Source organism: Sander vitreus, chromosome 10 (assembly GCF_031162955.1).
Source record: "Sander vitreus isolate 19-12246 chromosome 10, sanVit1, whole genome shotgun sequence".
Taxonomy (NCBI): domain Eukaryota; kingdom Metazoa; phylum Chordata; class Actinopteri; order Perciformes; family Percidae; genus Sander; species Sander vitreus.
In genome coordinates this window covers 33,126,265-33,150,314 of record NC_135864.1, presented here as the reverse complement: position 1 = coordinate 33,150,314, position 24,050 = coordinate 33,126,265, and the positions used below count along the sequence as shown (strand labels likewise).

The following is a 24,050-nucleotide window of genomic DNA, read 5'->3' as shown; positions in this document are numbered from 1 at the left end:
CACTATATATATATATATATATATATATATATATATTTTTAAAATACACCTGTCATCAACTATAAGATTATGCCCATGGTGACCCATCTACCCTTCTTTGAACAAACCAGCACAGACTGTTCATTGTCTGTCCCATTGCCAAATTACATTCATAATTGTGATTTAAATGTTAAGTTGTGACTATTTATAGTTGAATATCCATGAGTAAACATCCATGCAACAAACGTAGAGATGTAGTGTATATTACATTACCTCGCCACCACACAAAGACGTTGTGTCTGTGGGTGGGAGAGAGACAGAGCTGAAGGGAAAGTGCGTGGATGAGCTTTAAGCCTCTTATTTCCAGTTAGGGATGGACAGGCTTATGAAACAGTGGCTTTAAAACATTCAACTTCCACCCTTAAGATCAGGGGCTTAGATTTCTGGCTCACCACAAGCGGTGGCTGCATTGTTCCTTAATTCTGTCCTGCGTCAACCTTAAACTCCTCGTCCTGTCAGTGTTACAATACAGTTACTTTTTGTCGCAAGCAAATGGTCCATCAGCCGGATGCAAGTAGGCTATGTCACACAGCAACAAGTCCCCCACGTCCTCTCTACCTCCTCTTTATCTCGAGATCAGTTGCTTTGGTTTGGACTGGGGGAAATCCTTAACACAATTGCGTCATAAATACGTCAATAAACTCTCATTCACTGACGATCAGGTACCACGATAGCCGCCATATTCGCATCCATGGCAGGGTAACGGTGCTCTCGGCCAGCGTATGGTCCAGTCATCAGCATCAACTATTCCGCGCACCTACCCCCTGATTCCATCCGGATAGCGGTCCCCAGCCACACAGCTTGGATCTGATCATCAAAGCAGAATAGCCGGACTTCCACAGAGGGGAAGGCATGCAACGTGGAGCGGGGGTCTAGGTAGACTACGATGCCTTAGACTTAGAGAGGGATCCTGGCACAAGATGGAGGTAAACAGCGTTTGTAGTGAGGTGAGTGGATACATGCGCGATTTGCATATTGATTTGCTTAACATTGTTTTTGGTTTGTGCTGTCCCATTAAGTTAGCTTGCCATGCGAGTCTTTGTAAAGCTTATATTCGCGTCACGATCTGCAGCGCACTGTGATGCATGCTAACACGCTAGCTAATGCTAACAGCTGGTTAGGTGTTTATTGTTGTTGCACTGTCCGGGTTATTAGTTTGATAGCTGCCCGCCCAGGCTTTCGCAACCGCTCTTTATTCCTCGGAGAGGACCGGCTCTTAATCTAATGACACATGACCTCCTCTTAGCTTTTGTTGTTATTTAGCTAGCTAGCTACACTTCTCAAGAGGAGTTTGCCTCATAGCTAGCTTAGCGTATGTAGCATTAGCATGTAGTTAGCTTGCTAACTGACGGCTTGCAGGCTTGAAACTTGGACACAAGTTTATATTCAACCGCCACCGTATTGTTAATGAAGAGCTGGCAAAATGTTTTTATGTATCTATAATACGGCTATAGAATAGTTCGGCGACGTTAAATGTATTCAAAGTTTAACACTAACGTTAGCTGGGATACATTTGGTCAGACGTCTTCTTCACAAGTGAGGGCTGACTTGTCACCAGCACAAGTGATGCGGCTATTAACTTCAACTGTCGTTTTTTTTTTAGATATGTAATAACTCGTAATAATTTGATAAAACGATTCGTCTAACGTACACAGCTGACAGTATGACAACTGCATTAGCAGAGTGAAGTTGTTGCGATTAAACATTACCTCTACATATTATTCATATCACCAGACTCATAACAACAGGGGACTCTTAATGGAATGTAAACCCTTGTATTAATAATATCAATGTATCATCTAAAGAACTTTAGTGAAACCAATGACGCCGTTTAAAGACTTGTCTAAATGCTGTGTTGTGATAACTGGAAAGGTTCAGTTTGCTTTTGTATGGGTCCCACGATGAGATGTTTTTTCATCCTAAACTTCTCCATCTCTGGGATTCTTTGCAGTCTTTCACACCTACAGTCCAAACTGTCTGTCTGACTGCTGGGACTGTTTTTAAGCCAGCAGAAAACTATTGCAACATACACTTTTGACCTAGTCCATTCTTTGTTGAGGTAAACTCTCATCTCTGTGGTCATTTGGTAGACTTCTGCCACAACATTCGTATCTGTTGAAGGAGTTCAGTTTATGTAGGTGACATGGAGACATTGAATAATTCATTAACTGTTTCAAAATGTTTTTCATCTCTTGCTATGAATAAGCACCTTAATCTGCTTTTCACTAAATGTTGCACATTTGAAAGCTGCCAAGATAACAGAAACACATAAGTAAACATTACAGCTTAGACACCCAAACTGGGCTAGTGGTTATGCTGGTTGTTTAATGCACTTTGTATCACTTTTTGACTTTGAATATGATATTTAACTAAAGTATTACATGCTAATATCAGTGATTGTCAGATGATATTATGTATGGCTGTCAGACATCTTTCCAAATGGCTGGAAAAGGCTCGCCTGGTTGTGCTGCAAGTGTAGGCTGCACTCTGTTACAAGCCGTGATGAGCCACAGCAAAGGTGGGAGTGAAAATGTATGTGTGAATTATGACACAAGCACTGCCCTGGCTTTGGCTAGCCTGGATGTTATACTTAAGAGATGCACCAAGGCTTACATTTTGACACAATTCTGTGTTATGTCTCGCTTTGAAGTGTACATCGTGACTGATTTGAATGTTTATGTTGATAATGTCATACTATTGTGCCAAGATATTGGAAAGTGGTTTGTTGGCCTCCATTCTGTTGATGTACCGGTGTGAGTGTATGTTGGTGGCTCCACCCACTGAGTGGGCTTGCGTAGGGCTGTGACTCATCTCCCCTCTTCAGAGGCTTGATAGAATTCAACACACAAACACCCAGGACTGAATACATCATGCAGCCCGAGCTTCAGCCCAGAATTGAAATATGCAGACCTGGTGAATGTCACAGTGGTCAGTCAGTTTGTCTGATTTACTTGCGGATGCTGAAATGTCTGACATTCCTCTGCTGACAATATCACAGAGTATGTCTATTTAAACAAACAAAAGAGAGGCATGAAACGGGCTCTTAAATATAACTGGGTAGAACAAAACATGTCTATCTGTGGTCTTTTAAAAAACCTGTTGCCACGACTATCAGCTTAAAGCCATAAAAGAGCTTAGCCATAGTTTCTCCTTGAGAGGTTGAATGCTGACTGCAGCAAATCAAACATCAGACTCTCAGAGCCAGTCAGACATGTTGTTTCTGTCCTGGCTGGGGATTAAGCTAGAATGCTAATAATGAGGGGCTTTATATGGACAGGATGAGAGCTGGACAGGCTTAGAATATGGAATCTATACTGTTGACAACAAAAAGAGCCTGAGTTGGGGAAAAGTGAAAGCGCACCGTTATTACATGTGACTCATCGATTTCATCTGTTGAATCTTCCGTCATACGTGTGGGCGTGCAGCAGCTGCACTCATAATCCTGTTCAATTGAAAACAAGGATGACAAAGCTTTGTCAAAGTGTTTACTGATGCTGACTCGGACGGATTGTTTTGGTTTCGCTGCAGGTCAATGGGCATGAGATCATGGACGAGCCCATGGAGGAGGGAGAGTCTTTCTCGCACTGTGTAAGTAATGATGGGCGTGAGGTCTTGGAGCATGTAGGATGATAGACCTGCAGTCTTGTGCGGCTGTCTCATACTGATACGGTTTGTGTAGGACGAAGGGACATATGAGGAGATTCCGATCACCCACCATGTAAAAGAGGGCTGTGAGAAAGCTGATCCATCTCAGTTTGAACTGCTCAAAGTCCTCGGCCAGGGCTCTTTCGGCAAGGTGAGGAAACTCAGCAGACAAATAAAATGTTTCCATCAGCGCAATCGTGCTCGTGTCTGTATCTATCTGAATTTCTCTTGTTCTCTCAGGTATTTCTCGTCAGGAAGATCGTGGGTCCAGATGCTGGTCAGTTATATGCAATGAAAGTTCTAAAAAAGGCATCTTTGAAAGGTAACACAACTTTTTGTTTTCGATCTACATCCTCACAAAATCCCACAGTGCAAATCATTCAGTATGTTCTGTCCTTAGTGTTGAATTTCTCTCTCTGTCTCTGTCTCTCGCTCTCGCTCTCTCTCTGTGTCTCTCTCTCTCTGTCTCTCGCTCTCTCTCTCTCTGTGTCTCTGTGTCTCGCTCTCTCTCTCTGTCTCTCTCTCTCTCTCTCTCTCTCTCTCTGTGTGTCTCTCTCTCTCTCTCTCTCTCTCTCTCTCTCTCTCTCTCTGTGTCTCTCTCTCTCTCTCTCTGTGTCTCTGTCTCTCTCTTTCTCTCTCTCTTCCTGTTTTGTCTCTCCAGTCAGGGACAGAGTTCGCACTAAGATGGAAAGAGACATTTTAGTGGAAGTCAATCATCCCTTCATAGTGAAATTGCACTACGGTAAGAGAAACTCTTATTTACATAGTGTACACCTATTTCAAGTAGGGATAAGCTGCTTCTTTATGTTCCAATCTGAGACACAATTTTTCAAAATATTGTGTTATGATGGTGTATTCACACCAATCGCACGGGATAAATGCAAATTTGGGCTAGTTGCGCGAGTTGAAATATTGGGTGATAGAGCGAGGGAGAAAGTGAGAGAGTGACTGTGATTAGCTTCAGAGCGACTGTAGAGTCATAGTGAGAGAACCAAAGTGTCTCCCCTGTTCTTTCTGACCACGGTGGGAAATCTGGAGCAGGAGAAGTTAACCCTCTCCTTGATTTCATGTTGATGGAGAAGGAGAACCCGGAAATGAGTCGGGGAAAATGCAACGCTACCAAGCCACGGCCGAGCGACGTGCGTGGCCGCGACGTGTAGTTACATTTTAGGAGAGGTGCACGTCAGGCTCCGGCGTAGGGTCCGGCGTAGACGCAGAGGGGTCTGCGGGGGTACGCCGTCGATTCTACGCAGAACCATAAAACGGCCTTTACAGTGTTTACATGCATCACCCTAAGTGTCCTAAGTGTCTGTTGAAATCAGAACATGATTAGCTTGCAGGAAATTGACATTTTTCCTTGTCTCCCAGCCTTTCAGACGGAAGGGAAACTGTATTTAATACTGGACTTTCTCAGGGGAGGGGATGTATTCACTCGCTTATCCAAAGAGGTAAACTTACGTCCTGTTGCCTTATATCTCATTATACTTTAAGTTTGTTTGCAATGTTTTCTGTCCAAAAAGAAAAGTACAGCATGTCCTTATTATTCTATTATTTAATGGTCTTTTTTTGCCTAATGCCTAATGTTTTAAACATGTCTATGAAAATCAGAACTACATATGCCACAATGTTCTTCTAGAAATCCTAAGGGATGGTTAAGCTGACAGCTACAAATGGAACAGGTGCAAAAATGTATTTAATTAAAGCATAAGCACTGCCAAGTCATTTGTCTCTCCTGCTTTCTGTTTGGCTTTTTATTTAAATCATGACTTGGATTTCTCATGGAATCACAAGTGCTTTTCTTAGACTCTTTATTCGCTTTTAGATCATCCGTTGCTTGTCAGTTAGATGCACAGATGAGTTCTTTTCAAATGCTTTCAGGGAACTCAAATGTGTGATTGTTCTCCAGATAGACCTTGTGTTGAAAGCATGTCTCAGAACCAAAGCAATAGCTGCTGGCAATGTCAAATCAACAGCTTGCTGAGCAGTGTAACCTATTTGAAATGTTGTTGTGACAATAATAATCTTCTGTTTTCTCTGTTTTTTTTCGCTTAATATTGAAGTTGTGTCTTTTTCTTTGCTGCTGAATTTCTCTCCTCTTCTTAGTTCAGAGAGTAAATTTGTCCAGTTCTTATCAGGTTATGTTTACAGAGGAAGATGTGAAATTCTACCTTGCAGAGCTGGCCCTGGCCCTCAACCACCTGCACAGCCTGGGCATAGTTTACAGAGATCTCAAGCCAGAGAAGTATGAATCCTAGACCTCTCCTTCACATTTTGACCACTCACACTCAAACCCCCTCAGTCATCTTCCAACGCCTTCCATCTTACCTATAGATATTTGTTCTTACTGATGATTTTTTGACTTGCACATATAAACTGAACAACTCCGTCCGTTATCACATGCCATAAGCATTACTCCTTATTTCAGAAAGTTGATAAATGTCTCAGGCATTACTCTAACATTTAAAATTTGAAAATGTTTTTTATTATTTTACTTGGACATTGTTTTTGAACCATAAGACATAAGACCCCCCCCTCCATATTTCCTATAATAAATTAGTGAATGGCTGAAAGGAGTTAGACCTAAAAGCAAAATGATTGTCTTAAGTCATAAAGAGGAAATTATGCTATGAGATCATTTACATAATTACCCATATGCTGTATGCATAAAACATAACCAAAAAGGTGTTTTTAGCAGATGTTGTGAAGAGATGTTTAATCTTTTATGACAGATAGCTGATGAGAATTCAAAGGACATTTGTTTTTCATCATCTAAAAGAAAATCCATTCATAGTGTGTTCATTTCTCCAACTCCATGGTATTGGAGTCCAGCATGTAGCATCATGCAGTTCTCTTCAGGATGAATGTGTTGCAGTGTTTTTCTGTACTTGACACGCGACCTTCACCATATACAGCTGATCCTTTTATGTTTCACAACTCATTTCTGCCCATAATAACTGTCACACAGACCCGTACCAGCTAACACATTCTTGACTTGAGTCCAACCTGAATAGTTTCAGAATCTGTGACTGGATGTGTCCAATGTGGCTTTGAATGGAGTATTCTGATCTCTGTTATTCCTCATGATCAGCAGTCCATTGGAAACCTGCAGAAGTTAGAAGAAGAAGAATAGCTTTGCAAAGATGTCCTAACACCTCTGGGTGATTGAATACTTTCATTGTTGTATTGTTGTTTTGAAGCTCACCTCCTTGGAAAACCTCTTATTGTCTTTCAGCATCTTACTTGATGAAGCTGGACACATAAAGTTAACGGGTATGTTTTTGACTTGATGCTTTAAAATGTAATGCAAATGTCATTTTTGTTTTTATTCAAAAGAGTAATCGAATAGCCTAATCTAGTTAATAGCCTGTGATTAAACTTGTATTATATTAAATGTGTTTTTACTGAGAAACGATTCATGACCCCATGTTTGTCCGTAGGCTGGCTTTCCTCAGCAGCTTATTTTACGTTTCTTTTGCCAACCCCTAAAAGCATAAAAGTTCCGCATAGTATAACTATTGCATGGGATTGTTCAGTCAGCTGTGTATCTTACCATGTTTTTGCTTTGCATTGCTGTGTATGCAGACTTTGGTTTGAGTAAAGAGTCTGTAGATGTTGATAAGAAGGCGTATTCCTTCTGTGGTACGGTGGAGTATATGGCCCCTGAGGTGGTCAACAGGAGAGGACACACACAGAGTGCAGACTGGTGGTCTCTGGGAGTACTTATGGTACAGAAACTTTTGTTTGCTTTGACATGTATATGAACTGATAAGAAAAAAAAATCCTGTTGACTATATTCCCTTTCTTTCATTGTGTGTTTGCAGTTTGAGATGCTAACGGGGACATTACCGTTCCAAGGGAAAGACCGCAATGAGACCATGAACATGATTCTCAAGTGAGTCATTAGGCACTGCATGATTAAGACACTCAAAGTGTGACAGAAGTGAGACAAGTTTTGATTTATAAGTAATGATGAACCGTGGCTTTTTCTTGTTGTCCATATCTACCTGTCGCTCTCTGCTCGTTTCCGCCCTCCAGAGCTAAGTTGGGAATGCCCCAGTTCCTAAGTCTGGAAGCCCAGAGTTTGCTGAGAATGCTGTTCAAACGAAACCCTTCTAACAGACTAGGTAAGGTGCATTAAAGTCTATTGGGTGAGCGTGTAGACCTGTTAGAATAAAAGAAAACAAGGTGTTGTTGATCTGCGCATTGCGCCACTCGCTTAGCTTGAGCTTGTTAACATTCTGGCATCCACTAAAATCACATGCTGGAACCCGCTGCGAGAAGAATGTGTGAATGTGTTGATCCTCTGAAAACAATAAAATGACAAACGTGCCAGGGTAACTGAACCAGAGTGATCTGTGTCTTTAGGGGCCGGACCCGACGGAGTGGAGGAGATCAAACGCCACACTTTCTTTTCCACCATCGACTGGAATGTGAGCACACACACACACACACACACACACACACACACACACACACACACCCCTCTCATTTCTCACAGACCCATGTAAGTCTCCAGCTTCTGTTGAGGATTCACACCTAACAAACGGTTGGCTTGGTGAGTTCTGGCCATCATTCTTGGCCACGCCAACTATAGTTTGTGTGTGTGTGTGTGTGTGTCTGGGCAGAGGGCCAGTTCTCACTGTGTGTGCACTAATAGCCCTGCGTGAGTGTTTAGGAGCCTGCAGGATGCTATTTGCTAGACCGTGCTGTAGAGGGATGGGAGCGGGTTAATCTGAGAGGGGTCTTCTCTCTCCCATATGTTCACACACTGCAAACAGCCTGTGGTGGGGTTTGATTTTCTAACATGTACAGTATTTGTGTTTACTGTATGCGTTTCCTTCTGCAGAAACTGTACAGGAGAGAGCTCCAGCCCCCATTCAAGCCTGCAGCGGGTAAACCCGATGACACGTTCTGCTTTGACCCAGAGTTCACCGCTAAAACGCCTAAAGGTAAATGATCCAAACCTACACACACACACACACACGCTCTGTTCACATGCTTTTGAGATTAAAAACAACAACAACCACTCCTGCAGCCATGGAAACTGCGACTCAGCACTGACTAACTCCCATTTTCAGTGGGTGTCTGTATGTTCAAATGTCTATATTATGAATTATCTCTGTATGTTCAGACTCCCCAGGTATTCCTCCCAGTGCTAACGCCCACCAGCTCTTCAAAGGCTTCAGTTTTGTCGCTCCAAACCCTATGGATGAGAACAAGAGCTCCCCGCTGCTCAGCATACTTCCTATAGTGCAGGTGAACACACACTGTGCAAATGTCCTCTATCACAATTTACACTAATTCATTCTTAGCATATTAACTCATAGACATGAAGATCACACACAGATATTCTTATACGTTTAAGCCTTTGTATGAAGCTCAATTGGTGTGCAAAAGTTACAGAATAATTTCATTCATCTCCAACAGTGGACTTGCCACATTGCAACACAACTAGCTAACTAACTAGAAGTGTCTACCACTTTACTGTGGAGCTTTACACAGATTCCATCTTGCAAGGCAACACCCTTGCAAAAGCTGGTCAAAACATTGTTGAGTTAACACTTCAGGTAACACATCTGTACCTGTTAAATTATCACAGCATTTTAGTCGACAAATCTCTCTTGAATATTTTTCGAGAGTTGTTTACACACTTCCTTTCTTGATTCTACCAGCTGCCTTTCAATCTGACAATATTCACTGCAGACTTAAATGTCGATTTACTGTACAAAGAAGTCGAATTAGGATCAAAATTGATTGACATGATGGCAGCAACTGCAAAAATGAAACCTAGTTTCAAAACGATCATTTAATAGTGGGGCAAAGTCCATCCTCTTCCGGTGGTCCCAATGGGACCTTAATTCGGAAGAAATATGTACGGTAGTGAACGTGGAGAGACAAAAAATGTTTTGATCCTGCTATCCAATTGCGTACAGAGTCATTTGAACTATGCCCGTTGATCCCGCCTCTTGTGCAGTAGAAAATACAGAGCAGACTCCCCAGATTAATGTTCATTCTGAAAAGATTGAGCTGGGTCTGCTGATAGCCAGACTAGTAACGTTACATCCCGGTGGGGTGGCAGTAGCTCAGTCTGTAGGGAGTTTGGTTGGGAGGGTTGCTGGTTCAAGTCTCCATACGGACCAAAGTATGGTGGTGGACTGGTAGCTGGAGAGGTGCCAGTTCACCTCCTGGGCACTGCAAGCCACCGAATCCTCAACTGCTCGGGGCGCCTGTCCATCGACAGCTGCAGCCCCCTCACTCTGACATTTCTCCATTTGTGCATGTATAGGTACTGAGCATGTGTGAGTAATGCAGGCCTCTGTGTAATGTGTATAATAACAGAGTGTAATTTCGCTTGCAGGATTAATAAATTACACAACAGACATCGTAGCTTCAGCGAGACGTCATCCATGCGACTTTGAAGTGTGTCGTCTATCTAATTACGTCTTATACGGCAACAGTTTAACGATAAACAGACTTTCTTGACTTGCAAAATTACCAATTAAACTGACAAACATGATATGTGTAATCCATGGCTCAAATTCAAACAAGATCAAAAATAACTTGTCTTTCCCCATTCACTATTATACATATTTTTTCCACATTTAAGGTCCCATTGTGGTCCACTGGAAGGGGAGGGACTTCGCCTCTCTATGGTTGTTGTGTTCCACTGCAGACCTACACCACACACACACACACACACACACACACACATTCTCACTCACTCGTCCTCCCCCCCACATTCAGCATGGCTCAGTTTATGCACATAACTGCTAATTGGATAGCATTTTGCCGTTTCGTGTTGTGTGAATAGGGAGCCAATGTCGGTAAATCTGCAATGACTCTTTGACTGCTGAATATGTAATAACTTTACTACTGCAAGTTCCACTCTGTGAACAGTGTTAAAATGAATACGGTGGAAGCACACAGCACCAGGTTTACGAGTCCGCACATCAAATGTGTAGGCATGACTCATGAAGGACAGAAGCTGCTGTTTTTGTTATTCATTTCTTCAGTTGATGTTAAAGGAGACATATCATGCTCATTTTCAGGTTCATACTAGAACATGTTTACATGCGTTCAAAAACACATTCATTTATTTTTCTCATAAATAATTTTTTTTCTCTGAATATACCCGTATTTACCCTCTATGTGAAACGCTCCGTTTTCCGTCTCTTTAAGCCCACCTCACGAAAGCCCAGTCTGCTCTGATTGGCTTGTGAGTAAAATATGACACACCTTTGCTAGGTTAGGTACACTGATACAAATATCCTGCTTGATCTACTAAAAAAAACTAAAAAAAATGAAGACTACTTTTTGCATCAGATTATGTGTAGATCCAACATGGCTACGTACGTAGGTACGTGGAGACGTGAACCCTACGCCGGACCCTACGCCGTTGCCTGCCGTGTAACTCTCGAAAAACGTATCTACACGTCGCTCGGCCGTGGCTTGGTAGCATTGTGTTTCTCCCGACTCATTTCCTGGTTCTCCTTCTCCATAAACAACATGAAATCAAGGAGAGGGTTAACTTCTCCTGCTCCAGATTTCCCACCGTGGTCAGAAAGAGCAGGGGAGACGCTTTGTTTCTCTCACTATGACTCTAGAGTCACTACTCACTCTGAAGATAATCAACGTCTCACTCACTCTACCACACACACACACACACACACACACATGCACATGCTGGCCCTGCTATTCTCTTAAAGAGATCGATGCACACACCAACGCACAAGTATAAACCTCAGGCCACTTACGTAGGCTACGGCGAAAGCTCTGCGTGGAGCCTCGGCAGAACCATAAATCACGCTTAAGACGTCAGACTGGGGTCATGGAGACCTCATCCAGCAACCTTGGGCTTTAGGCGATTCACAACACTAACTGTACCCTAACCTGTGGCTCCTACCACAGAGTTGTGTGGGTGTAACTAAGGAGATTGGCTGGGGTTACATAAATACATCTTGTTAAGGGAAAAAAAATGCACAATGTCTTGTATTTATAACTATATATATTTACGTAAAGATACAAACTTTTTATTTAGTTTTTCAGTGTAGTTCTCAAGCCATGTGTTGAGATACTCAGATGGCGGGCGGTATATTCTAATGAACCTGTGTGACCTATGAAGGGGAGCCAAATCTGAATGGCTTGACCTGTTAATTCTGATCTAGGCAGCCCACAAAAATCTGACTGGGTTGTTTTATTTCAGTTTGTGGGTTGGTAGGCACTCCATTTACCCAAATGTATGTGCACAAGGCACTGAAAAGTGATATGTCCCCATTTAATGTAATGTAACTTGTTCTCTCCAGATGCACGGCGGCTCGACCAAGTTCTCTGATCTTTACGAGCTGCAGGAGGACATAGGGGTCGGCTCCTACTCCATTTGTAAACGCTGTGTACACCGAGTCTCTGCCATGGACTATGCTGTGAAGGTAGTAAGGTTTTTTTTTTTTTTTTTTAAATCTACTAAGCACCCGTGTTCATTTTCTCTTTTCTGCTCCTCTAGTCTTCAGGCCTCCGATGCATTATGTGTCATGTTCAATATCAGTAGTTTCATTCATGCTTGTTTCTCTCATGGTCAGCACCTCTTGAGTACCTGTGTATGTGTTTTTTTTTTTTTTTTTTTTAAATAAAAAATAATATAACTCCACTCTTATTGCATTTGTAAGCCATTTAGAAGGCTGTGGTTTGTCAGCTTTAAAGAACCCTGTGGTTTTAAAATCCTTGGGAACTAAATGACTAAGTAAACTAGATGGCTGTAAATACACAATTTTCATATATATTTTTCATTATGTGTGGGTTCATAAAAGCTTCTGAACGTGTGAATGTAATTGAGGAAAAAGAAGAAAGCATTTCTATTGTGGTTAGTGTGGCCAACAGACCAGCAGGGGGCAGCACCGCTTCAAGCTACTGAAACCATAATGCTGCTTCGAATATCGAAGCTAGTTTAGATTGTTAAATGCTTTAATTCTTTGCCAGTGCACTCTGTAATTTGAGTCACTGCTCATATCTGTGTTTCCACGTGTCTCAGATTATAGACAAAAGTAAGAGGGACCCCTCTGAAGAGATCGAGATCCTGATGCGATACGGACAGCATCCCAACATCATCACTCTGAAAGACGTCAGTAACCTTTGTGTGCGCGAGCATTTCATGGCAGTAAAGTTTGTAGTTTGTCACCATACTGACAGGTCGTCTCTCTACGTGTGTGTGCGCATGTGTCAGGTGTATGACGAGGGCAGGTATGTATACCTGGTGACGGAGCTGATGAAGGGAGGGGAGCTGCTGGATAAGATCCTCAGGCAGAAGTTTTTCTCTGAGAGAGAGGCCAGTGCTGTGCTCTACACCATCACCAAGACTGTTGACTACCTCCACTGCCAAGGGGTGAGGAAACACTTGTGTACATATTGGAGCACAAGTGAAAAATGTGATATCGTATTCTCTAATGTTTTTTTTTTTCTTCTCCTCCTTCCCCAGGTGGTACACCGAGACCTGAAGCCCAGTAACATCCTATACATGGATGACTCGGGAAATCCCGACTCCATCAGGATCTGTGACTTTGGATTCGCCAAGCAGCTTCGGGGAGGCAACGGCCTGCTGCTCACCCCCTGTTACACCGCCAACTTTGTGGCACCAGAGGTGAGAAAGGAGGGAAGAAAAAAGAGAACAAATGTAGAGGGAATGTACGACTTTAAAAAAAACAGATTAGTTCTGTTGTTAAGCCAGTTTCATCCAGCTGAGACTTTTGGCTAAAGTCAAGCCCTACCTGCTATGTAATGATTTCGAAACCGTTATACATGCATTTATTACGCCTCGATTAGACTACGGTAACTCTTTACATGTTGGGTTGGATCAGTCATCTCTTCGTCGGTTAAAGTTAGTCCAGAACCCAGCAGCTCGGCTTTTAACCGGGACTAAAAAGCACGAGCAGTGGCCGGGTTGGCTCAGTTGGTAGAGCAGCGCTGCCTGGAACACGACGTTGGGGGCTTAAAACACCAAACACCCACATAAACATAGAGGTTTATTCCTCGACGCAGAGGTCCAGGGTTCGAGTCCGACCTGTGAAGAGTTCCTAGCCTGGCTCCGCCCTCCTACGTACTTCCGCTCAATTTTCATTTTCCTTCAGTACTCCGTCTGGGTTCGCGGTATAGTCTTGGGTTTTCTCCAGCCAAATATTTGGCGGTCCGATCAGTGAACAGAGGGAGTGGCTGAGAACGATGACGTTGAGGCCGTGCGCTTGCGCTTGAGTTGTAGTTCCATAATGGCGGCGGAGAAAGATTTGAGCGAAGCCGTTTGCCACTGTCGCACTAAATGCTTGCTCTTGGGGGAATTACTAGAATTGTTGGGTCTTTGTAAACTATAGAGTGTGGTCTAGACCTACTCTATCTGTAAAGTGTCTCGAGATAACTCTTGTTATGATTTGATACTATGAATAAAATTGAAATGAATTTAATTCGGTCCGTTGTGGCAACGCTGCCGAATATCCAGAAGTTAAAGCCCGAGCAAGAACAACCTTTGCTGAGTTGTGTTGGGGGCCATGATGATGTGGCCCTCCTCCCCACGGGGTTCAGGGAAAGTTTGATTTTCCAGCTCGCTCAGTTAGTGGTGAAGAAGTTAGCTAAGGCTAATGCTAGCGATAAGCCTTGTCGGTCTCCCCTCTTGTTGCACATGCGCTTGACATATACTCTGACACTCTGGGGTGTGTCTGATGATCAGGCACACCCCAGAGTGTCAGAGTATATGGGAGCTGTACCACTTTTAATTTGGGTATGATGTTTAGACCAAAAAGCATGGATTTCAAGTGTTTCTTCAGCCACTTCTGTCTACAGCAGTCGAGAACGGTTTTGCAGTCATGTAAGCACATAATGTAATCTGAAAACTGCTGCCCTGATTAAAAAAACAATGCAACTGATCTCAGCTGGTATTCTGTCTGGAACGGAGTGGAAATTTCTAAGTGACCCCAAACTTTGGACCGGTAGTGTACGTCACGACCAAACGTTAGTGATTGGTTATGGCAGATCCAGAGTGGCTCTGGGCAGATCCAATAGTTTTAAACTTCAACAGAGTACTTCAAGGAAGTTACCACTTGTCAATGGAGAGAGGCCAGACTCTCTGGACTAATGAAATGTACCAGAGTCTGGTAGGACCAGGCTAACGATTTCCTGCATGTCTTCCCCCTCGCTCTCCCCTTTCTCACCTAGCTATCCTGTCCATTAAAGGTGGAAAAGCCCAAAAAAAAATCTTTAAAAAACAAAAAAGCGTGAGCACATTACCCCAGTTTTAGCCTCGCTCCACTGGCTTCCTGTCCCTTTCAGGATTGATTTTAAGATTTTATTGCTTGTTTTTTAAGATTTTAAATGGGTTGTCGCCTTCAGAGCTTTTACCTCTCCACGCTCCTGTCAAAGCACTGATGTCATCCAGTCAGATGCTCCTCGATGTTCCCAGATCCAGGTTTAAAAAATAAAGGTGGCCGTTTCAGTGGCTGCTCCAAATCTCTGGAGTAGTTTACCTATTTAAATAAGAACTGCTCGGACCGCTGAAACCTTCAAGTGCTTGCTTAAGACCCACTTCTATTCGTTGGTTTTCAATTCAAGTTGAGTTTTGACACCTTGACCTTTTTCTACTGTTTATTTAGTTTTGTGTATATTATCCTTTTTTTCTTTTCTTTTTTTTAAGCTTGTTAAGCACTTTGGTCAACTACGGTTATTTTTACTATATAAGTAAATTTGAACTAAACTAAAATATATAGTGAAAGCGATATAATGTGGGAGAGGATGGGAAGTAAGCATGTAAAGAAGAGGTTTTTTTTATTATTTCAATATAAGTCCCTAATGGTTTGCCTTTCTTTGTTTGTGTGGGTCCAGGTACTAATGCGCCAAGGTTATGATGCAGCCTGTGATATATGGAGTCTTGGAGTTCTACTGTATACCATGCTGGCAGGGTAAGACTGCACAAAAAAAAAAACCTGTTGGATAATTTGGCTTAAATGTGGGAGGGAATGATTAATGGTGAAGTGTCCAAATGTCTTAAACCAGTCTAATGGCGTGCAAAGATGGAGCTCAAAATAGTCTCCATCACTGCTCTGCTTACTTTCTTTGCTTGTGCCGTATGCGTTCTGGAGCACTTTTTAAACTTTTTAGTTGCAATTTTCTAATACGTAATTGTCAAAGTGCCAAAGACTAGTATACAATAGAATCTATGAATTGAAATACAGCATGTGTTTTCCTAAGGTCTTCTTTTTGCCCCGTCAGGTACACGCCGTTTGCTAACGGGCCAAACGACACACCAGAAGAGATTCTTCTCCGGATAGGATCTGGAAAGTTCTCTTTGACAGGTGGCAACTGGGATACTGTATCAGACACCTCCAAGGTACACACACTGACACTCTGTCGCTTCACACAGGCGGCGTGTGTTTGAAGCTAATTTCCATTATTACTGTGACTTTAAAGCATATTTTCTAGATCTTCTTAGTCTTATATTGTTGATTTTTGTTCCCTCTTTTCATGTCTGTAAAGCACTTTGTACACCTTTTTTTTTCTTCTTTTTTTTTTAAAGGTGCTACATAACTTAATTTAATCAAAAAGCTGTAATATTTTAGATTTGATCCGATTTGGATGGATCTGTTTCATTCTGTGATTGTGCAGAGGAGCTGTGTTGTAAACAACATTGTGTTGTAGAGCTGTTTCCAAATTTCTAAATTTTGCTGTACAATTAATTCAGAAATAATTGTGATTAACAATATAATTGTCTCTTTCAGTCAAATTTTAAATGTATATTTGTTTATTACTTTTTAAACAAATTCAAGTTTTGAATGAAGTCCAGCATACATCTTTTGGTTCTATCCCTGTTATGTGACCCAGATAATGTAAAAACAAAAAGACACGGCCTATAAAGTAAACAACGCCTTATTATTATTATTATTATTATTATTATTATTATTATTATTATAATTCTAACTGTATCCCCCCTTTTAATTTTTGTTGCTATGAACGTGTATAGGCTCAAGTGCCAACAACTAACACTTGAAATAATAAAAATATATAGTCAGCAAGCAGTAATCACTTAGCCTATATAATTACAATTTGGCATATCGAAACAAAATTAACAATTGCCAGTCATACACCGTAAGACCTTAGCTAATGTCAGCAATTAATTGCGGTTAAACAAATAAACTTGACAATTAGACAATTATGTAATAATTGTTACAGGCCTAATTGAGGCCCTCCATGTACGTTTAAGACTGGATGTTATTATCTATATTCTATGTTGCAGGACTTGCTGTCCCATATGCTCCATGTGGACCCTCACCAGCGATACACCGCGGCGCAGGTTCTCAAGCATTCCTGGATCACCTGCAGAGATACGCTACCACACTACCAGCTCACACGCCATGACGCACCGCACCTCGTCAAGGTGGGTGTATAAATCCTCCTACTCAACACACGGACAGAGACACAGGAGCAGAAACACAGCCTCCATCAACACTACCATGTAGTCGAATTTAAAGGCAGGTTGTACCTTCCAGAGATGCGATGTAACTAAGTACATTTACTCAAGTACTGTACTTAAGTACAAATTTGAGGTACTTGTACTGTACTTGAGGCTTCTCTTTTTATGTCACTTTCTGCTTCTACTCCGCTACATTTCAGAGAGAAATATTGCACTTTTTACTCCACTACATTCATCTGACAGCTTATTTTACAAAAAATGTAGTTTATAAAAAATAAAATGAATCTACCCAACAAAATAACGGCCTACAAGTCCAGCTGAAATGATTAGATGATTAAACACTTGATTGACAGAACAGTTTGGATCGTTTCCAGTTTCTAAAATGTGAGGATTTTCTGCATTGAGTATGTTTACTTTTAATACTTTAAGTACATTTTCCTGATGATACTTACATACTTTAACTTAAGTAACATTATCAATGCAGGACATTTACTTGTAACAGAGTATTTTTACATTGTGGTATTAGCACTTTTACTTAAGTAAAAGATCTGAATACTTCTTCCACCACTAGTTGGGACACATGTTCTCACATGTGTTGGCCTAATGGGTAAAGCCCCTTTACTCAGTGTTTCTAAACATGGAACCACACCATCTCTCCGAACCAGAAGAAGGTCTGAACTCTGCTACATGATGTCATACCCTTGCAGTGCCTCATGACATATAATGCTTGGGGATTCAGACACTTCTAACCTCATCTAATACTAATAGCAGATCCAACAGAGCAGATGTGTCCATCCTTCTATCTTATCTTGCCACCTTTCGAGGTCAGATGCTTCTTTTCAAATGGAACTCATCAGGTCCTATTTTTGACACAACCTATTTGGCACTCAAGTGGTTCACGAGAGCAATGTTGCTAGGCGACTGACAACAAGAAAATATGTTGCCTTGTTCACTTTTTAAAAAAACTGGTGAATCATTCTTTTTGAACTCCAGCACTAAGTTTGGGAACGATAGGACGGATAGGATAAAGAAGGTAGTTGACATATGGAAAGGGTTATAAAGCCATTTCCAAAGCTTTGGGAATCAGCGAACCACAGTGAGAGCCATTATCCACAAATGGCGAAGACATGGAACAGTGGTGAACCTTCCCAGGAGTGGCCGGCCGCCCAAAATTACCCCAAGAGCGCAGCGGCGACTCATCAGAGGTCACAAAGACCCCACAACAACGTCCAAAGAACTGCAGGCCTCACTTGCCTCAGTTAAGGTCAGCGTTCATGCCTCCACCATCAGGAAAAGACTGGGCAAAAAATGGCCTGCATGGCAGAGTTCCAAGGAGAAAACCACTGCTGAGCAAAAAGAACATCAAAGCTTGTCTCAATTTCTCCAGAACACATCTTGATGATCCCCCAAGACTTTTGGGACAACATTCTGTGGACCGATGAGACAAAAGTGGAACTCTTTGGAAGGTGTGTGTCCAAGTATATCTGGCGTAGAAGGAACACTGCATTTCATAAAAGAACATTATACCAACTGTAAAATATGGTGGTGGTAGTGTGATGGTCTGGGGCTGTTTTGCTGCTTCAGGACCTGGAAGACTTGCCGTGATAAAAGGAACTATGAATTCTGCTGTCTACCAAGAGATCCTGAAGGAGAATGTCCGACCATCTGTTCGTGTACTCAAGCTGAAAGCTGAACTTGGGTTCTGCAGCAGGACAATGATCCTAAACACACCAGCAAGTCCACCACCGAATGGCTGAAGAAAAAACTAAATGAAGACTTTGGAGTGGCCTAGCCAAAGTCCTGACCTGAATCCTATTGAGATGTTGTGGTATGACCTTAAAAAAGGCCGTTCATGCTCGAAAACCCTCTAATGTAACTGAATTAGGACAATTCTGCAAAGATGAGTGGGCCAAAAATTCCTCCAGGGCGCTGTAAAAGCCTCATTGCACGTTATCGTAAGCGCTTGGTTGCAGTTGTTGCTGCTAAGGGTGGCCCAACCAGTTATTAGGTTTAGGGGGCAATCACTTTTTCACACAGGGCCATGATGGTTTGGATTTTTTTTCACCTTTAATAATTAACACCTTCATTTACAAATTGCATTTTGTGTTTACTTGTGTTGTCCTTGACTATTTGTTTAAATTGGTTTGATGTTCGAAACACTTAAGTGTGACAAACATGCAAAGGAACAGGAAATGAGGAAGGGGGCAAACACTTTCACACCACTGTATCTGTGATGTCCCTCCCCCAATGGTACCACTCAGAAATACAGGGCTCTATCTTGCACCCAGCGCAGCGCAAAACCCGACGCAGTTGTCGATTTCCCGTCCAGCGCCCACATTATTTAAATAGCTAATGCACCTGCGCCCATCTGTGCGCCCATGGGCGTGCTGGTCTTACAGGGAGGTGTGTTCAGGTGCATTCTGGGCGTATTGCTATCTTGAGGCAGCGGAAAGTGATTGCGCCATTGACCAACAAAAACCTGGTCTAAAGTCAATAACGCAGCATTTCATTGTTATTAGTAAAATGCACGTGCACGCTATGCTTGTTACACACACAGGGACGCACAGCAGCACACAAACATGCAGAAGATAAAAAAAAAAAAAAAAAAAAGTTAAATAGTATTATGATATGATCTGCTCGCGCACTTTCACTTCACGCACGATCAGATCAGTTTCTTCTGCTGAACATCTCTCCTTCCTGCTCAGCAAATCCTCCAGCTAAAATAGCAATGCTCCAAGGTCCAAACGCGCCTGGCTTTTAAAGGGAATGGGAGATGATCTCTGATTGGTTTATTGCATGTTACGCCCAAAACTCACCAATAATTATTGTAGCACTAAGTACAACCCTTTTGAACCATGCGCCTGGCGCACCAACCCTTTTTTCCGCCGTTAAACTAGAAAAGGTGGTTTTGGACACGCCCTAAACGCACCTGCGCCAGGCGCTTCACGCCGTGTGCCTAGATTGTTAAAATAGGGCCCACAGTATTTCGTGGATAGTTCAGTTGGTAGAGTGTGTGCCCAAATGCAGAGGTTTATTCCTTGACGCAGAGGCCCAGGGTTCGAATCCGATGTGCGGAGGTTTCCTGCATGTCTTCCCCCTCTCTCCCCCCTCTCATGTCTGAGCTGTGATTTAAAGGCAGAAATGCCATACAAATGAATCTTAAAAAAGAAATGGGAAATACAGTATTTTATCAGTTATACTTCAGCTAGAACTCCAGAAAAACGTAGAATTTTCAAAGCAAAGATTCAACAAGATGGATCATTCCTGTAGAGATTTCATGCAGTGAACATCTCGTTCAACCTCACATTTCTGCGGCCTGGTGACTGTGAAGGACAGCGGCATAGGTCACTGTCATGTCTATGAAGCCGTTGTAATGCATGAGTTGTGACATTGCACGTTATCTGTGGATAGTATCACCATTAAGGGATGCACCTGGTCAGCAGCAGTGTTCAGTTCTGACATCCAAGCAAAGCTTTATTGCTAGATTTCCAGTGTCATTACCACCCCGCCGCCAGACGGTACAATTATCGTCATGTAGGATGGGTGGTTCAATGGACTCACTGGTCACATTGAAATTTACCTTTCTATTAGCACAATGCGGACCGTGCATCATTTTTCCACTCGTCAGTCTGAATTTTGGTGTTGCTGACTGTGGACCCATCCTGCCCTTAGTCATCAATTCTACTGCTGCTCTCAATGATCTGTTTTGGGACTTTATTAATCCCAAACTGGGAAATGACTTTGTAACAACAGCAACTTCCAAGAACATACATAACATACAGAAAATACAAGAAATATACTAGAGATAATAAATAAGATTGGATAACAAAAGATAAAATACCAGCAGACCTACTGTTTTTTCGACTTTTTTAAGATGTATCTGCAAAGCTCTACACAGTGTTAGGTTTTAGTGTGGCACATTTTCAGATGATGTAGAGTATGACGCGTTTCTGATTCATTCTCTGGATAAGTGGGTGGTACAAGATAAACAAACAAACAAACCGAGCAATGCAATGTTAAGTAAAGCCTTTTTCCCACTGGACAAAAAAACCCACTAACACCCACTACCATCTGGCTTTTGTCTTTGGTGGGAAAGGTTACAATCTGCATTCATTCTCGGGACAAATGACTCTGCAGTAGTCACAGTATTTGTGGGCTCCAGCTCCAACCGACAGTGATGGAGACATGACACCCAGATGGACGCACTAATTGTTGCCCCTTTTCCGGCATTATGCTTTGATGCACGTCATCTCAGTGACAAATGTTGTCCGTCTCTGTGCACGCAGCACTCGAAAACATCTATCCAAATTAGTCGGCAACAAATTTAAAAGAGCAACTAAGTAACAGATATAAAGTAACCACCGTACCATTTTCACTTGACTCCATGCTGCTTTCTAGTGTCTGTTTACTAAGTAACACCAGTGAAAAAAACAGAAAGGCATACTCGTCTACTGGCAATGGGAAAGGAGTCTCATCACCTATTTTTTAGGATTATTTTTTGAGCTTTTCCGCCTTTATTTTGACAGGACAGCTAGGTGAGAAAGGGGGGGGCAAACATGCAGTAAATCATCACAGGTTGGACTCGAACCCTGGACCTCTGCGTCGAGGCATAAACCTCTCGGTATATGTGCGCCTGCTCTACCCACTGAACCACCCCGGCCACTTTTAGTGGGTTTTTCCACATTTAAAAGACCTGCATATATGTTGTGAAATGTTTGTTAAAAAGCACTTGAATATTCATGTTTAGTTAAAGGAAATGGTAAATTATAGTGTGGTTAAAACTCACTACTTACATTATTTACAGTACTTGATTTACAGCTAATATATGAAAAGGTACACAACCTTATTTAACAGTAATTATGTTGAAGTAGCCCACACAGAAGTTGTCTGTTGTGTACTCTTGCTAGCTTGTGTAATGAGCTGAAAGTGAGACGCTAGACGCAAACATGTCCGTCATGCTTAAGTTCGTTCCCTTTCTTGTTTGTAAAACTGCAACACGTTGAACAGTAAATGTTCACAGTGAAAGACGAGCGTTTTTGGTCGTCATTCGAAGCCATTCCACTACAATGTATGCGCTAATTTTGGTGGAAAAGCTCTGCTGGCGGTAGAAAGAATTGCCCCATTCGGGGATAGTAAAGTTTACTTAAAGTTAACTTAACCTTAGCTAGCATAACTCAACAAGAATCTGGAAAAAAAACTGTCAAGATGAATGCTTCTTTTGCTGAGTGGATAACGATAATTTATCGGGGTGAAATGAGCATCACAAAATCCGAAAACTTGCTTGTTTAGTACCACAAAACTGACTGATCTCCTGTGCACACTCTTTAGGAGAGGAATGCAAACTTACAACACACACACACACACACACACATACACACACCAGCAAAGTGTTAGTAGAATTGCTTCGAAGCTGGAGTCTTGTATCTATTTAAAAGTTAAAGTCAAGTGTTCATTGTGTTGTTTTCCAGGGAGCCATGGCTGCCACCTATTCAGCGCTGAGCCAGAAGACGAGTCAGCCGGTGTTGGAGCCTGTGGCAGCGTCCAGCCTAGCCCAGAGACGCAGCATGAAGAAACTCACCTCAACAGACATGTAGACACAACCACCGCTCGCCCTCCAGTGTTGACCTCACTCTGTCAGACTCTCTCACACACACACACACACACACACACACACACACACAGTCCGAAGTCCTGGCCAGTCAGACCTACTGTCTCCCTTTTTATCTATTTATTTGACTCACCCAACATATGCACTCTCACACTGGACGAGGTTGCATTGTGAAGAAGTCAGCTGAAGAAGAAGAGGGGGAACTCACATATCAGTTACTGCTGGGGAGACAGACTTGTATTTATTTCCACAGCTTTCATATGCACTTGCCCTCCTCGCCTTTCATTCTCTTCCCGCGTGTGGGGAAGAGAAACACACCAGCTGATGTTTTCCTTCACTGTGATTGGCTGATTCAAAGCTGCTTCGGTAAACTGTGCCCTCCCCCCCTCTCACACACACACACACACACACACACACACACACACACACACACTTCTCTTCATCTGCGCTCTGCCATCCTCCTCAGTTCTCTCTCCTTCCCTTGTTGGCTTTTGCTGTCTTAACTTCTTTTCTTTAAAGTGAGGTAATGGGTTTATGTGTGAGAGTGTTGGCAGGATGATAATGACTGAGGGACATTAAAATTGATTATATTATTAGATATGATTCTGCTTGTGGCGGATTAAAAAAAGTCCGTCTGGATCAAAATCATCTGCCAACACTTTTGTTACATAAATGCGTGTGTGGACAGAACCTGTATTTCTTTTTCCTTTAAGATGCAGCGTCTGTGTGATGCTAACAATGTATCAAAAGAGGAAAAATAAGCTGCAGATGGACAAAAGATAAGTTCAAAGGTGGAACAATGTGTTAACGATGACAGAAATTCTAGTTTGCAAAACAAGAAAATGAAGATGATGATGAAGAGCATGTGGGGGAGCTGTAGGGATTTCTCTGGGGGGGACGGGACGCACCTCGTCAAACCAGAGCGGCTGAATAAAAAATAAAAAATAAAAGATTTCCATGGATATCTCTTCAAAAAGACATTGTGGAAATTGTATGATATTGTATTTATTTCATTTGATTTTTAAGATTCTATTTTTCTTTCAAGTTCTGTATATATTGACATTAAAGATCATTATTGACATGCATCAAGTGGCGTCCAAGCTGGTTTGTTCTATCACAAACGTCCATCCACTCAGGAGAAAATCCTAATGCAAGACAACAACAGTCGAGCTCTAGGAAGGATTTAAAGACAATCATCATTACAGCTCCCATTGTCTTCCACTCATTTTTGGAGAGGTAGATTGTGTTTACTTATTTAACTTCATGATAGAACCATTGAAGTGTTTACTTGTTACATGTTAAAACTTAGTGTAACAC

At 42.1% G+C, this 24,050-nt stretch overlaps 1 protein-coding gene across 2 annotated transcripts; it reads left to right on the top strand.

Moving 5' to 3' along the window:
- The first annotated feature begins 647 nt into the window (after window positions 1–647).
- On the top strand, window positions 648–23,818 carry rps6kal (ribosomal protein S6 kinase a, like). 2 transcript variants are annotated; one of them, XM_078261219.1, is made up of 22 exons: window positions 648–986; window positions 3,568–3,627; window positions 3,719–3,835; window positions 3,925–4,006; window positions 4,346–4,426; window positions 5,053–5,132; window positions 5,820–5,926; window positions 6,917–6,954; window positions 7,267–7,409; window positions 7,506–7,576; window positions 7,720–7,808; window positions 8,050–8,114; window positions 8,531–8,633; window positions 8,816–8,940; window positions 11,988–12,110; window positions 12,710–12,799; window positions 12,902–13,060; window positions 13,154–13,315; window positions 15,541–15,617; window positions 15,928–16,045; window positions 16,949–17,089; window positions 22,594–23,818. In XM_078261219.1, the coding sequence occupies exons 1-22, from the start codon at window positions 960–962 to the stop codon at window positions 22,717–22,719; spliced, it is 2,184 nt and encodes a 727-aa protein (XP_078117345.1). In that variant the 5' UTR covers window positions 648–959; the 3' UTR covers window positions 22,720–23,818. The 2 variants fall into 2 exon arrangements, with proteins under 2 accessions (XP_078117345.1, XP_078117347.1); XM_078261221.1 differs by lacking the exons at window positions 648–986; window positions 3,568–3,627; window positions 3,719–3,835; window positions 3,925–4,006 and having other exon boundaries at window positions 5,810–5,926.
- Window positions 23,819–24,050: the final 232 nt, after the last annotated feature.